General features: G+C 40.6%; 1 protein-coding gene and 1 long non-coding RNA gene across 5 annotated transcripts in view; one reads left to right on the forward strand and one right to left on the reverse strand.

The window, feature by feature from the left end:
• Positions 1–3,258: 3,258 nt before the first annotated feature.
• On the reverse strand, positions 3,259–8,607 carry LOC139362310 (uncharacterized). The gene is made up of 3 exons (XR_011620920.1): positions 8,482–8,607; positions 7,977–8,082; positions 3,259–4,827 (listed from the first exon to the last, which is right to left on the reverse strand). It is a non-coding gene; the product is annotated as an uncharacterized lncRNA (long non-coding RNA).
• Positions 8,608–9,037: 430 nt separating this feature from the next.
• Positions 9,038–16,854, forward strand: part of LOC105463432 (solute carrier family 10 member 7) — a 257,442-nt gene continuing 249,625 nt past the window's right edge. The window contains exons 1-2 of one of the 4 annotated variants that reach the window (XM_071092956.1): positions 9,038–9,475; positions 13,970–14,052. In XM_071092956.1, the coding sequence (XP_070949057.1) occupies positions 9,376–9,475; positions 13,970–14,052 (183 nt within the window). In that variant the 5' untranslated portion in view covers positions 9,038–9,375. The remainder of the gene's footprint in view (positions 9,476–13,969; positions 14,053–16,854) is intronic. The other 3 variants (XM_011710508.2, XM_011710512.3, XM_011710511.2) reach the window with 3 other exon arrangements.

The raw sequence follows: 16,854 nt of genomic DNA on the forward strand, positions 1-16,854 counted from the left end.
AGGATGATGTTGGCCTCATAAAATGAGTTAGGGAGGATTCCCTCTTTTTCTATTGATTGGAATAGTTTCAGAAGGAATGGTACCAGCTCCTCCTTGTACCTCTGGTAGAATTCAGCTGTGAATCCATCTGGTCCTGGACTTTTTTTGGTTGGTAGGCTATTAATTATTGCCTCAATTTCAGAGCCTGCTATTGGTCTATTCAGGGATTCAACTTCTTCCTGGTTTAGTCTTGGCAGAGTGTAAGTGTCCAGGAAATTATCCATTTCTTCTAGATTTTCCAGTTTATTTGTGTAGAGGTGTTTATAGTATTCTCTGATGGTAGTTTGTATTTCTGTGGGGTCGGTGGTGATATCCCCTTTATCATTTTTAATTGCGTCGATTTGATTCTTCTCTCTTTTCTTCTTTATTAGTCTTGCTAGTGGTCTGTCAATTTTGTTGATCTTTTCAAAAAACCAACTCCTGGATTCATTGATTTTTTGGAGGGTTTTTTGTGTCTCTATCTCCTTCAGTTCTGCTCTGATCTTAGTTATTTCTTGCCTTCTGCTAGCTTTCGAATGTGTTTGCTCTTGCTTCTCTAGTTCTTTTAATTGCGATGTTAGAGTGTCAATTTTAGATCTTTCCTGCTTTCTCTTGTGGGCATTTAGTGCTATAAATTTCCCTCTACACACTGCTTTAAATGTGTCCCAGAGATTCTGGTATGTTGTATCTTTGTTCTCATTGGTTTCAAAGAACATCTTTATTTCTGCCTTCATTTCCTTATGTACCCAGTAGTCATTCAGGAGCAGGTTGTTCAGTTTCCATGTAGTTGAGCGGTTTTGATTGAGTTTCTTAGTCCTGAGTTCTAGTTTGATTGCACTGTGGTCTGAGAGACAGTTTGTTATAATTTCTGTTCTTGTACATTTGCTGAGGAGTGCTTTACTTCCAATTACGTGGTCAATTTTGGAGTAAGTACGATGTGGTGCTGAGAAGAATGTATATTCTGTTGATTTGGGGTGGAGAGTTCTATAGATGTCTATTAGGTCTGCTTGCTGCAGAGATGAGTTCAATTCCTGGATATCCTTGTTAACTTTCTGTCTCGTTGATCTGTCTAATGTTGACAGTGGAGTGTTGAAGTCTCCCATTATTATTGTATGGGAGTCTAAGTCTCTTTGTAAGTCTCTAAGGACTTGATTTATGAATCTGGGTGCTCCTGTATTGGGTGCATATATATTTAGGATAGTTAGCTCTTCCTGTTGAATTGATCCCTTTACCATTATGTAATGGCCTTCTTTATCTCTTTTGATCTTTGATGGTTTAAAGTCTGTTTTATCAGAGACTCATATTGCAACCCCTGCTTTTTTTTGTTCTCCATTTGCTTGGTAAATCTTCCTCCATCCCTTTATTTTGAGCCTATGTATGTCTCTGCGTGTGAGATGGGCCTCCTGAATACAGCAGACTGATGGGTCTTGACTCTTTATCCAGTTTGCCAGTCTGTGTCTTTTAATTGGAGCATTTAGTCCATTTACATTTAAGGTTAATATTGTTATGTGTGAACTTGATCCTGCCATTATGATATTAACTGGTTATTTTGCTCGTTAGTTGATGCTGTTTCTTCCTTGCCTCGATGGTCTTTACATTTTGGCATTTTTTTGCAATGGCTGGTACCGGTTGTTCCTTTCCATGTTTAGTGCTTCCTTCAGGGTCTCTTGTAAGGCAGGCCTAGTGGTGACAAAATCTCTAAGCATTTGCTTATCTGTAAAGGATTTTATTTCTCCTTCACTTATGAAACTTAGTTTGGCTGGATATGAAATTCTGGGTTGAAAATTCTTTTCTTTAAGAATGTTGAATATTGGCCCCCACTCTCTTCTGGCTTGGAGAGTCTCTGCCGAGAGATCTGCTGTTAGTCTGATCGGCTTCCCTTTGTGGGTAACCCGACCTTTCTCTCTGGCTGCCCTTAAGATTTTTTCCTTCATTTCAACTTTGGTGAATCTGGCAATTATGTGTCTTGGAGTTGCTCTTTTCAAGGAGTATCTTTGTGGCGTTCTCTGTATTTCCTGGATTTGAATGTTGGCCTGCCCTACTAGGTTGGAGAAGTTCTCCTGGATGATATCCTGAAGTGTTTTCCAACTTGGTTCCATTTTCCCCCTCACTTTCAGGCACCCCAATCAGACGTAGATTTGCTCTTTTTACAGAATCCCATACCTCTTGCAGGCTTTGTTCATTTCTTTTTCTTCTTTTTTCTTTTGGTTTCTCTTCTTGCTTCATTTCATTCATTTGATCCTCAATCGCTGATACTCTTTCTTCCAGTTGATCGAGTCGGTTACTCAAGCTTGTGCATTTGTCACGTATTTCTCGTGTCATGGTTTTCATCTCTTTCATTTCGTTTATGACCTTCTCTGCATTAATTACTCTAGCCATCAATTCTTCCACTTTTTTTTCAAGATTTTTAGTTTCTTTGCGCTGGGTACGTAATTCCTCCTTTAGCTCTGAGAAATTTGATGGACTGAAGCCTTCTTCTCTCATCTCGTCAAAGTCATTCTCCATCCAGCTTTGATCCGTTGCTGGCGATGAGCTGCGCTCCTTTGCCGGGGGAGATGCCCTCTTATTTTTTGAATTTCCAGCTTTTCTGCCCTGCTTTTTCCCCATCTTTGTGGTTTTATCTGCCTCTGGTCTTTGATGATGGTGATGTACTGATGGGGTTTTGGTGTAGGTGTCCTTCCTGTTTGATAGTTTTCCTTCTAACAGTCAGGACCCTCAGCTGTAGGTGTGTTGGAGATTGCTTGAGGTCCACTCCAGACCCTGTTTGCCTGGGTATCAGCAGCAGAGGCTGCAGAAGATAGAATATTTCTGAACAGTGAGTGTACCTGTCTGATTCTTGCTTTGGAAGCTTCCTCTCAGGGGTGTACTCCACCGTGTGAGGTGTGGGGCGTCAGACTGCCCCTAGTGGGGGATGTCTCCCAGTTAGGCTGCTCAGGGGTCAGGGACCCACTTGAGCAGGGAGTCTGTCCCTTATCAGATCTCAGCCTCCGTGTTGGGAGATCCACTGCTCTCTTCAAAGCTGTCAGACAGAGTCGTTTGTGTCTGCAGAGTTTTCTGCTGCGTTTGTTATTGTTTACTGTGCCCTGTCCCCAGAGGTGGAGTCTACAGAGACAGGCAGGTTTCCTTGAGCTACTGTGAGCTCCACCCAGTTCAAGCTTCCCAGTGGCTTTGTTTACCTACTTAAGCCTCAGCAATGGCTGGCGCCCCTCCCCCAGCCTGGCTGCTGCCTTGCCGGTAGATCACAGACTGCTGTGCTAGCAATGAGGGAGGCTCCGTGGGTGTGGGACCCTCCTGGCCAGGTGTGGGATATGATCTCCTGGTGTGCCTGTTTGCTTAAAGCGCAGTATTGGGGTGGGAGTTACCCGATTTTCCAGGTGTTGTGTGTCTCAGTTCCCCTGGCTAGGAAAAGGGATTCCCTTCCCCCTTGCGCTTCCCAGGTGAGGCAATGCCTCGCCCTGCTTCACCTCTTGCTGGTCGGGCTGCAGCAGCTGACCAGCACCGATCGTCCGGCACTCCCCAGTGAGATGAACCCAGTACCTCAGTTGAAAATGCAGAAATCACCGGTCTTCTGTGTCGCTCGCGCTGGGAGTTGGCGACTGGAGCTGTTCCTATTCCTCGACTTCTTTTCTATTCCCCTACAGGTGACCGGTAGTTTATTTTTCCTGTTTAATAGTTTTTATACTAATTGCCTTTTTCAGCTCCATTGATTTAGTCACTTCCCGAACTATTTGTCCAGAGACTGCTTCTAAGATAATCCTTTCAGCAAGACCAAGAATGACACTTGGTAGCTTAAAATCTTTCTGTGACTTTCTAGCTTTTAATAAATCCCTCACTGCAACATGAGAGGTCTCATAGGGTCTGCACTCTACCCAGGTTTCCATCTTTCTCCTATCACTCTCCCCTCACTGACTGGTCTAGTTACACTGGTCTTTAAATTCCATGAAGTGTCAAGTTCTTCCTTGGCTGAGCAACTCAGGTTTCTTCACTTTTCAGACATCAGGGATGCCTGCTTTCTCCAATCTACACTATTGTCAACACCCTGCGATTTTCCTTCCACAAACCACAAGTTGTTTGCATCTGTTTCCTGCACTAGATCATAAGCTCTATGAAGGAAAGTTTTGTGTCTTTTTTTTTTTTGGCTCACCATTGAATGCTCAGCATCTGACACATGCCTGGCATACAGTGAAGGGCACATTAAAATTAAATATGTGTTCAATAAACAAATTTAGTATTTATTGAGTAAGCAAAGTTTATTGTGTGCCTTTTAAAGAATTTTACTTTTATTTGTCCATTTTGGTTGGGATGGTGACTGGTGAAATGGCAGAGGTAAAGAAAAAAAACTAAGGTGAGAAGCAGTGGAAAGAAAAAAACGACAGAAAAAAACGAGGAGATAGAAGAGTGAATGAAGAGAGTATTGGAAGAGAGAGAAGGTAGAGATGGGTCTTATAGTGGGGTGAATGGCAGCCACATCAAAGGCAAATTCACATCAAAATCCTGGAAGCTGTGAATGCTGCTGTATTCATTTATCCGGGTACTATAACAAAGTTCTGCAACCTGAATGGCTTAGGATAACCAACACTTATTTTCTCACAGTTCAGAAGGCCAGAAGTCTAAAATTGAGGTGTCAGCAGGGTTTGTTGCTCTAGAAGCACTGAGAAAAAAAGCTATTCCATGCCTCTTTCCTAGTTTCTAGTGGTTGCTGGAAATCCTTGGCGCTCCTTGGCTTGCTGATACATCACTCTAATCTCTGCTTCCATCTTCACATGGGCTGTCTTCTTTGTGTCTCTCCTGTGTCCCCACATGACATTCCTATAAGGATACCAGTCACTGGATTTAGGATCCACCTTAATCCAGCATAACCTCATCTTATTTATATCTGCAAAGACCTGATTGCTAACTAAGGTCCAATTCTGATGTTCTAGGAAAACATGAGTCTTTGGGAGACACTATTCCACAGAGTACAGTTACCTAATTTGGAAAAGCATATATACAAATGTACAGTCCCCTCTTATCTTCAGTTTCGCTATCCATGATTCAGTTACCTGCATCAACCACAATCCAAAATTATTAAGTGGAAAATTCCAGAAATAAACAATTCATGAGTTTTAGGTTGTAAGCTGTTCTGAGTAGTGTGATAAAATCTTGCACTGTCCAGGACATAAATTCATCCTTTGTCCAGCATATCCATGTTGTAGACACTACCTGCCCTTAGTCACTTAGTAGCCATCTTGGTTACCAGATACTGCTGTGGTATCACACTGCTTTTGTTCAAGTAATCTCCCTATTTTTTTAAACTTAATTGTTCTATTTTATTAGTCATGTGCTACATACGATGTTCTGGTCAAGACAGTGCTCCCATAAGACTATAATGAAGCTGCTAGGTGTGGTGGTGTGTGCCCGTGGTCCCAGCTACTTGGGAAGCTGACGCGGGATCGCTTGAGCCCAGGAGCTCAAGGCTGCAGTGAACTATGATCACACCACTGCACTCAGGCTTGTGCAACAGAGTGAGACCCGTTTTCTTAAAAAAAAAAAAAAAAAAAAAAAAAAAAAAAGGACTATAATGAAGCTGAAAAATTCCTATTATCTAGTGAAAATGTCGTCATTTGTAATGTCATAATGCAATACATTATTTATGCAAATCTACGATGAAAAAAATAAATCAAGCAAAACACCATAGACATATTTCTGAAAAGAGCAATATCTCCCAAAGAGACTGAGGCAGGTCCTTCAGGAGGTACTCTGGAAGAAGGCATTGTTATCATATAAGATGACAGCTCTATAGAGGTTACTGCTCCTAAAGACCTTCTACAGGGACAAGATGTGGAGGTAGAAGACAGTGATACTGATGGTCCTGACCATGTGCAGGCCTAGGCCAAAACCTGTGTCTTAGTTTTTCTAAAAAAGTTTAGAAAAGTAAAAACAAAAATGTAAATAGAAAAAGGTTATAGAATAAGAATATAAAGAAAATATTTTGGACAGTTATACAATGTGTTTTAAGCTAAGTGCTGTAACAAAAGTCAAAAAGTTAAAAAATTAAAAAGTTTATAAAGTTAAAAGTCATAGTAAGTTAAGATTTATTACTGAATTTAAAAACTACTGTTAAATTAAATGTAGCCCAAGTATAGTAGTTATAAAGTCTACAATAGTGTAACGTCCTAGGCCTTAACATTCATTCACCACTCATTCACTGACCCACCTAGAGCAACTTCCAGTCCTACAGGCTCCATTCATAGTAAGTGCTCTATACAGGTATACCATGTTTTTTTCTAAAGAAATGGAATCTTGTTATGTTACTCAGACTGGCCTCAAACTCCTGGATTCAAGTGAGTCTCCCATCTCACCCTCTCGAAGTAGCTGGGACTAGAGGCACACACCACCACGTCTGACTCCATTTAAAAAAACCCTCTTATACTGTAATTTTACTATACTTTTTCTGTGTTTAGATATGTTTAGATACACAAATACCACTGTGTTGCAACTGCCTACAGTATTCAGTATAGTAATATGCTGTATAGGTTTGCAGCCTAGGAGCAACAGGCTATACCATATAGTCTAGGTGTGTTGTACACTATATTGTGTAGGTTTGTGTAAATACACTCTATGATGTTTCTATAATGATGAAATCGTCTAACCATGCATTTCTCAGAATGTAACCCGGTGGTTAAGCGATGCCTGACTGTATTAATTATTTTTTCATCTCCTACTGTGCCTAATATATAAACCAAAAATTATCATAGGGATGTATGTATAGGAAAAAATACCATAGCATATATAGATAGGGTTCAGTACAACCAGCAGTTTCAGGTATCTACCTAAGGTTCTTGGAACATATCCTTCCAGAATAAGGGGGGACTACTGTGATTGAGTTAAGGATCTTGAGAGATCATTTTGGATTATCTGGGTAGGCTCTAAATCCAATGACAAGTGTCTTTATAAAAGGTACACAGAAGAGGAGGTGCAATGTGAAGATGGATGCAGAGACTGGAAGAATGTGGCCACTAGAAAAAAAATACAGAGGAGAATGTGATGTGAAAGCAGTGGCAGAGATTGGAGGACTGTAGCTACCAGCCAAGGAAGGCACCACGAGAAACTAGAAAAGGCAAGGAAGGACTCTCCCCTAGAGCCTTCAGAGGGAGTATGGCTCTGCCAAAATCTTGATTTTGGACTTCTGTCCTCCATAACTAGTGAGATAATAAATTTCTGTTGTTTGAAGGCATCCAAGTTCGAGTATTTGTTTCAGCATTCACAGCAAACAAACACAGGCCTTAAGAGAATATAATTCACAGTACCTTATATTCTTTTCCTTTAAGTACCATTAAAATCAAAACAAAAAAATCTCTGAGTTAGATTCTGCTCTAAACAGATCAAAGAGGTCTTAGTAAATATTTTGTGAACAGCTGTAAAGTTAAAACAGCTCAATTTCTGTAAACTTAATGTTTAATGATGTTTTAATATGAAGCTATGCCTTCAATGACTGAGACATATGAGTCTTTAACCTACTAAGAAATTACTATAAGAAAATAATTATGTTGTAAACTATCTTTCATTTATCTTCACTTATCTTCTGCCTGCCTGACAATTAACATCAAATTTTATCATATTTCATGTACCTGTCTCTTTTCAGAGTAAACTGTTTAATGTCATCTATGTCTCCCCGTTAAGTTCTTTTTATCTTGAAATTAATTTTTTTTCATGTTGCCTGATGTATAATTAGATGACACTTGGTACTGTGTAACCTACAACTGGGAGCACAACTCTTAAAGTGGCTTAGTTTCTGGAAGTCGTGCCATCAAGACAAAGCTGAATTAAATAGAGGAAATGACACGACGAGTGTCTTTCCAGCTTTGAATAAATTCAGAATTAAAGTCTGGCATCACGAAACAATCTCTTCCAAACCTTAAGTTCTATTTTTAACCATTAAAGTGGCAGGTGCCAGGTTATTTGAAAACGTCACATACTTTTTTCTTTCTTTCTTCATCTGGATGAATGATACAGAGGAGTTCATGCTCTTGCAGGGTCTACCGGTAGGAAGTCCATTCATGAAACCATCAATGTCACTGGTTGCTACAAGACATTTCAAGGAAGAAACTGGAAGACAGAACTAGCACTCGTGGCAAGGGAAGGTAGGACTCCCCAACCTCTCAGACTCAATCCCCCACCACCTCGGCTTTGGAATCCCCGACCGTCTTCCCAGAGTTTTCCTGTGGCTTGGGTAGGTCAGGCCTGGGGTCGAGCCAGAGTGGGCACCCGCACGCCCAGGGGCTTGCCAGCGCAGACCCCACTCCGCCCGCGAGTAGCTTGGTTGGTGGGAAGACTTGAGCTCTCACTCTCGCCCGCAAAGGCAAATCTGCCCCGATCCCTGCAGTCCTCCCCAGTCCCGGAGACAGGTGTGGGCCGCGGAGGGAAGGGGATCCGGGCCAAATGCCCACCCGCAGGCGAGCAACCTGGCGATGTCCGGCCCACCTTCCTTGGGTTGCAGCCAACACCGGCAAGCCGGGGTTCAGCAAACGTGGGCGTCTGCCCGGCGCCGGATTTTCAACCCACCGCCAGGAGTAAGGCTCCCCGCCCACCAGCGAGCCACTTTCCCGCGCGGACACCTCTAACTCCTGCAGCTGAGGCTGGGAACTCGCAGATCCAGTGGCCTCCCCTCCCGCCCGCGCACACGTCAGCGCTGGCGTCGTGGAAGCGCCGTAATGTCTCGAAGAAGCGCGTCTCCAGGCTTGCATCCCGCTGTCGCAGCTTCAACGGAGAAATCCCTTGCCCCAAACACACGTCAGCCCTGCCCGCGGAGTCATGGCACAGCAAAAGAGAGGCTCTCCATGGAGATATGCTCCAGAAACGTGGGTGGCTGTGCCTAAAGGTTTGTTAGAGAAGGACAATCAGTGAAGTCTTGCTGGCTGTGGCGCCTTACGACGCTCTCCCCGACCCTTTGTCATTTAGAAAGTTCCGCAGGTCTCGGCAGCGGTGGGTTTGTTAGCCCCATCCGGCCGCCAGTCTCCCTTGCCCGATTGCCCACGTTTGTCGGCCTGGTCCAAGTTCTTCCTTTCAAAGCATCTGCACCTGCGAGCCCGCGGCCGGAGGCGCTGGGGGCGTTTGTGCGCATGTATTCGAAGGCGCGTGGTAGTGATGGCGGCGCTCAGTGAGACTTTCCTGTCACTGGATACTACTACTCCCAACCTTCCTCAAAGCCGCCGGAGCAACCCCCAGGTCTTTAGTTTACAACTGGCAATTTGACTTGCTCTGCTGCATGTCTGGAGGGACCAAGGAAAGTGTGGAGACGCTCCAGGGATTAGGTGATCGGAGCTTGAAAAGAAAAAAAGCCAAACAAATAAACAAAACCCACCCACCCTAACAAATATGAGGCTGCTGGAGAGAATGAGGAAAGACTGGTTCATGGTCGGAATAGTGCTGGCGATCGCCGGAGCTAAACTGGAGCCGTCCATAGGGGTGAATGGGGGTAAGTGCTGCACCTCTGCCGGCTCCACCGCGGCTCCCACTTCAGAACTAATTTGTTAGTCTTGGAAAGGTGGGGCAACCCTCATTGCAAACGCTTGCCAATTTTAGGGGCATTGACCAGCTTTTGGCCCTTTTGCTGATTTTCTAATTTACCAATCCCAGAGGGAACTTGTAATTAGGAACTGGGCAAAGGAATTTGAGCGCAGGTAGCCTTTTCCGTAGACAATGACTATCCTCAGTGTTAAGAAGTGAGGTTACAGAGAATGAAACTTACTCCTCTTGCCTTCAAAGTAGCATCCTATCCCAAGAGAGTCTAGGTTGCTGAGTTCAGTATCTATCCTGGAGTGGACGTCATTATCGAATCTACTTTCGAGTCCTCCCCGCCCCCACATTAAAAAAAAAAAAGTGGAGGAAAAACAAGAAAAAGGGACACCACCGCCCCCAACTCAGATTTTATGGCCCACATGTTGAAGAGTGATGATTTGCTGTAGTTGCTGGCACTCCAGAAACTCCCAAGCCGACTGACACGTTGCACTCTTTCATTACAGGGCACTACTTCCGTGTGCTGCCGGGATTCAGTTGCTATACTAGCAGTCTAACAGATACAGACTGTTAGACTATGTGTAATGTAGTGTGTGCTTTGGCAAGGAAATGTAGATGGACTGAAAGCATACTTAGATCTCTGAATAGTGGGAGTTTTGTACTGGAGGTGATGGGCACTGGTGGGAACATTAGAAATACTAGGTTTTTTTATGCCCCACCCCCCTATACCTTTAGACAATCTTGTCCTACTTTTCATAAACATTAATTGAATTTATTCAATTCGCTTGTCTTTTTGACCTTGTTTGTCAGTTTCCAAGCTTATTGACAGGTTTAATACCTAACTCATGCAACCGGAGCAAATAAGGACCGAGGTGAACAGGCACAATCTTTCATAGTAGGAAGCACTCAGGAGGATATTTAAAGTTATTTGTATCTTTTTGTTAAAACATGATGGAAGTGAATGAAATGATCTCTCAGGAGAACAGTAGTGGTCCCTTCTCCCCTTAACCTCCACCCAATTACTCTGTTTAGAAGTAGCTTCCGGGAACATTTTAAAAGCAATTATTTAAACCAAAATTGTGGAGATGAAGGCTTTTTTGTTTGTTTTAAAATTTTGTTCTTTTGTATTCAACTAAGAACAAAATGTGTAGAATATGTAACTATGAGAATAAAGCAGTTATTCCTGGTGGTTTCTCCCTCTGATTGATGGTAATAGTTTCTTCTTTAACACCGCTGCTCTGTGAACTTTTGGGAAACTCTTGTGAAGATCAGGTCTGTCAAATGAAGACCCCCCCCATCCCCGGAGCTAAATGAATAGTAAGACTTAGAGTACCTTTGCATGATCTGCAATGCACACTTAACTAGGTATCGCTTCTGGTGTTAGATCTCTTATTTGCTCAGTTTTGAGATGAAACTACAGAGGATGTATGATCTTTAACTTTAAATCTGCAGGGGCTAAATTTGGCAAAATATCTTTTACCTTACATTCCCAAATATTCTGTGGGAAGAAAGGTGTTGAATGCTGAATCATTTCCGTGGGGCTTTTCTGCAGTGGCATGTATGAGATAGATTCTGCAAACTTATGTGTTCCATAGACTGCTTATTAACATTTTGGTACATTATTGTATCATAGAAATGCCGTTTCCCATTTTCACTAGTCCTTATGTCTTTAATGTAGGATAATTCATTCCTTTGTTTAATTACAATAGAATGTTAAGAGTGAGAGGGTAACATTTAAAGTGTTTTAAGCCAACATGCTTCTTTTACAGTTGAAGATACTGAAGCTTGATGCCAGGTGATTCTCTCTAGGTTAAGGTAGCTAGCTTAGGGAAGAGGAACTATTGGAGACCGGGTATTTAAAATTTCTGGGAAACTTCTACTTCTCAAGCAAGCCAGATTCCTTGACTTTAAAATCTGCTCCTGAATCACCCTGCTTAGCTGCTGAAGAAATATTGCTTGTGTGCGCTGCTGAGACAGATTCACTCACAAGTGTAAAGATAATGTACCTCTATGTAAAAGTTTTGGAACAGCCTCCACTGCCCCCAAATGTAATGCCTTTTGCACTTGCCTTCTCCCTTTCCCTCCCTTTTCTCAGATCTCAGCAAAATGATTTGTGTAAATGCCAGGCATATTACATAATTTATTACAGCGTTTGAGGAAATCTTTGTTTCTTTTATTCATTGTTGTACTACAAATGCCTAAGACATAGTAGGTCCTCTCTCTCTCTATGTATAAAATTTTATATATTATGTTAAATAATAATATATATTATGATATATATTATGTATAATATATTATTATATATTATGTATAATATATATTCTTTCTCAGAGGGGCCTTGAAATATTATGTATATTATATATTATGTATATAACATTATATATCTAATATATATAACATAATATATAAAATATGTTATATACATAATATATTACATGTTATGTTAAATATATGAAGACTTTATTATTATATATTATGTTATATAATATTTATAACATATTTATATTATATTATATATATGTGTTGTTTTTTCCTGAGCTTGGTCTTCTGTCCATATATCGAGCAAGTAGAGAGTTTCAGGCTATGGAGGAGCGATGATTGTTGTCTTGTTCTTTTGCCTAAGTGAGTGTATTAGTTTCTTAGGGCTGCCACAACTAATTACCATGAACCAGGTGGCTCAATACAACAGAAATTTATTCTCTCATAGTTCTAGAGGCCAGAAGTCTGAGGTCAAGATGTTCTCCAAAGGACATCTGGGAAAGAATCCTTTGCATCTTCTAGCTTGTGGTGGTTGCCAGCCATTCCTTGGATTGTGGCAATATAACTCCACTCTCCAGCTCTGTCACCACATGGCTGTCTTCCCTGTGCATGTGTCTGTGTCCAAATTTCCATCTTTTAAGAATACCGGTTATTGGATTAATGATCCTCCTAATCCAATAAGACCTCATCTTAACTTTATTACATCTGCAAAGACCCTATGTCCAAAAATGTCACATTCACAGGTTCTGGGTGGGCATGAATTTTGGGAGTGGGGGACACTATTCAATCTAGTACAAGAGGACTGAATAGAATGGCATATATGAGATGATCTTAGATTTTTTTAAATGTTGCCATATACTAAGATTTCTCAGCTTTGGCACATTGACATTTTGAACATGATAATTTTTGTTGTTGGAGGGGCTGGTCTATGCCTTCCAAGATGTTTAATAGAATTCTTGATCTCTACCCACTAGACGTTAGTAGCACATCCTATCCCCCAAGTTATGACAACCAAAAAACATTTCTAAACATTGTCAAATGTCCATGGAGGGCAAGATTGCCACTGCTGGAGAACCATTGGTATACAGGTATAAAATGTCATTTTCTCAGGACTGCATTTTTTGAAAGAATGTTGTTCTTTGTTAGCACATTAGGTCTTCAAGCCAATTGTGGACGTGTCACAAATGATACTCATATCAACTCACAAATGATACTTTTAACTATTGTTCTCACAGTGTTAACACATTTGAATGCTGCCATCCTAACTCCAGAGAGGATTTCCTGGAAGGCAGGGATCAAGCCTGGCTGGGTCACCATGTATCTCTAGGGCCTAGCATAATTTAATAATAATTACAGTCATAGCAATATATTATTGAGTACTTTATATGCATTATCTCATTCACATGGCAAGTTCTTAATAAGTATTTGTAGAATGAATACTCTTGGGCAGAACTGAATACGTGTGTGATTACAAGCTTTTGTTTCTGGTATCCTAGAAGAAATGAAATAATATTTGCTAAATAGAAGGGAACCTCTTCCATTGATACTCTTCTTTGGGTTCGGGGGTATTTTGATTGTTATATAAGCGCTGATACCACGATAGATATAATTAGGACCTGTATTGAGGGATGTTGCTTATGTGCTCTCCTGTGTGCTGCTTTATTCTTCTGGTCTGAATATACTGTGCTGAGCAAGACAGCCATGGTCCTTGCCCTCTGGAAAATGCTCTCTGGAGTTAGGCTGTATCACACAAATGCTTACCTCTGTTGGGACAGTAGGACACTAGGGGTGACACTGATATCTAAACTACCATTTGTTGTCCTTCAGTAGATTATTATTATTATTATTATTTTGAGACAGAGTCTTGCTTTGTTGCCCAGGCTGTAGTGCAATGGTGTGATCTCGTCTCACTGCAACCTCTGCCTCCTGGGCTCAGGTAATCCTCCCACTCAGCCTCCCAAGGAGCTGGGATTACAGGCATGCATCACCATGTCAGGCTAATTTTTGTATTTTTAGCAGAGACTGGGTTTTGCCATGTTGGCCAGGCTGGTCTTGAACTCCTGGCCTCAAGTGATCTACTTGCCTCGGCCTCCTAAAGTGTTGGGATTACAGGCGTGAACAAATAGATTCTTCTTTTGTGCCAAGTTATCTATTGAAATTCTTTTCTAACAATAACTCATTTTTCTCTTTTTAGGACCACTGAAGCCAGAAATAACTGTATCCTACATTGCTGTTGCAACAATATTCTTTAACAGTGGACTGTCATTGAAAACAGAGGTACTGTCATTTATGGGATACATGAAAAGCAGGGAGAAAAATTTAATTTGTACTTACCTTAAATTTCAGAGTCCTTTGGTAAAGCTATTTATAGCTATAATCTGAAGGATTCACTGTAGCAGAAGATAACTTGGTCAGCAAAGGACTTGTGTTTCATTCCTGCATACATGCATTATAAAAGCTGTACAGTTGAGCAGCATGGGTCCTGAGGATGTGGTTATAATGAGTGTGTTTTTAATATGACAGTTGAACTGAAGCTTTTACTTTAGTTCTACCTCAGCTTATGGTGGTAACTACAGTGGTACCTACTATGCCTGGGCACATTTGAGCTGTTGATGTTCAGTTTGGTTTCCATAACTTTTGTGGATCATCTTTGGTTCCCAGGACTCATGCTATTCAAATAATGCTTAATTTGTCATAACTTAATTTTTATTTAGAAAAGCTTATTGTTCCTTAGCATATCTATTAAATATTAATAGATGTCTTAAGAGAAATATTGGTGTTTTTCATTTGACACGTATGTGTGTGTGTATATATATACACACACAGAGATCCACACACACACAGCATACCCATATATATGTAATGTTATTTACTGATTCAGGTTTCACCGAACATGAGATTCTCTTGGAAGTAAAGAAATCCAGACATTTTTACATTTACTTGTGAGAGAGGAAGAGTAGAATTTATGATTCTCTTTTGACTTACAATGGAAGAAAATGAGAGAGGAGAAAATACCCATTTGCTCTTGAAGAAATTACATAAAACTATCATTCTAACATCCTGTTCTTATGTAGATGGGAATATCTCACTATAAGAAGGTTTTTTTTGTTTTTGGAAATGGCTTTAAAAATTAAAATTCTGGTCCAGCATCATGTCTTACCTTTATTTAAGTGTAATTTGAATGAAGACTAAATTTAGTTATTTCCTTCTTAGACCACCCTAGTAGCAACATGGAAAAAATATGACTTTACTAAATTTATGTATTCTGTAGCCATCAGGTTGGTATAAATCTTTTCATTGGGTTTTTTTTTTTTTTTTTTTTTTTTTTTGAGACAGAATCTCACTCTGTTGCCCAGGCTGGAGGGCAGTAGTGCCATCTTGGCTCACTGCAACCTCCACCTCCTGGGTTCAAGTGATTCTCCTGCCTCAGCCTCCCAAATAGCTGGGACTACAGGCACCCACCACCACGCCTGGCTAATTTTTGTATTTTTAATAGAGGTGGGGTTTCACTACATTGCCCAGGCTGGTCTCAACCTCCTGACCTCAAATAATTCACCCACTTCAGCCTCCCAAAGTGTTGCAATTACAGGCGTGGGCCACCATGCCTGGCCTCATTGGGGTATTTTTTCATATACATAGGATCATTGTGTAGTGTCTATAACTGATAAATTATGTCTCAAGAATTGTAAATATTTTCTGTGATTACTTGCTCTTCTGAAAATAACTGACACGGGATGAGATTTCCCAGTATGTCAAATTCCAATTTTGGTAAACAATATTGATATGAGAGGACCATGATTACTACTTACAGGGCACAGACTTTTGTTCTGTCAACATATGAGTTCTAATATTGGTTCTCAAATGTGGGGCACAGTGATACAGAAAGATATTTGCCACTACCATAATGTTGGACTGGTCTTGTTTGGAGGTCTTCCTGCTGACCTTGGCTAATGCTCTTTATGGAGCAGCTTTCTAACCCAAGTCCTTTACTTGGGACGTTGCTCTGTGTCCCCTGGTGGCTGCTTAATGGCTACAGCTGTTACTTGTGCCATGGGAAATCCAGAAAGCGACTTGATTTCTCTCACTCCTTAGCTTCTTAATGCGATTCTGTGAAGCAGATAACTTTATGGGATGAAGGAGTTGAAGAAGGAAGAATGTCACAGCTGTCAGCATTTCTCTAAGGACTGACTTCTTTTGTAAGCACCTAAGAAACCTTCAGAGTCATCCAGCTAATTTGGATCTAATGAAATGCCGTTATCTCGTGCTTTATCGTGGTATCTAAGCAGCAATCAGAGCCATTTCTTCCATGAAAAGCCCTTTTCAAACGAATACAACATTAAGTCATTTTCAAAAGCCATTTAACTTAAGATGTCCTAGATTGTATCATTGTGTAATATTAAACCACTTCTAAACCCTGCTAATTTCATGGGTAACTTGTAACTTAGGAGGTAGCAGTCATATTTGTTTACTAGTTAGTAATCCTAAATTCATTTTGGTGGGGATTGCGATTTGTATATTTTATTAGGTCCTAAAATAGTTCGTTTTTGCACATGGGAGACAGTGAATTATTATTGATTTGAGTTTATTTGGAAGCATTTGTGTTGGTCCCATTCAAGTTTGATTTATATTGAACATTTCTTGTATGACTCATACATTGATTTAATGACATGTATTCTAAAATTTATTTTACTAATTCGTTAAAATTATAAAGGACGCTGTACTAATGCAATGCTTAGTCTTCAGTTTTATGACTATTAATTTCTAGTTTTTTGAAATTTTGTTGTATTGAAGTGAAATATGGTCACATTTAAAATTCATATTTAGTTCACTTCAAACCTTTAGTTTCGGAGGATTTGTCTCTTAGCCAACTGTGGCAGGGTGAATTTGTTTAAACAAATATCAATTAAGTGCTTATGGCTACAAGGCATGGTGCTGGGGATAGAAACAAATGTGAGCAGGAGACTCAGGGGCTGAAAAAAGGTCCTGAGTAGGGCAGACGATGCAAGTTTTTCTTTATTTTTCTGTAAAAATTATTATTTTTTATCCTATTAGCAGAAAAGCAAATATAGCAAACTCTAA

This window comes from Macaca nemestrina, chromosome 3, assembly GCF_043159975.1.
Source record: "Macaca nemestrina isolate mMacNem1 chromosome 3, mMacNem.hap1, whole genome shotgun sequence".
Classification (NCBI taxonomy): Eukaryota; Metazoa; Chordata; class Mammalia; order Primates; family Cercopithecidae; genus Macaca; species Macaca nemestrina.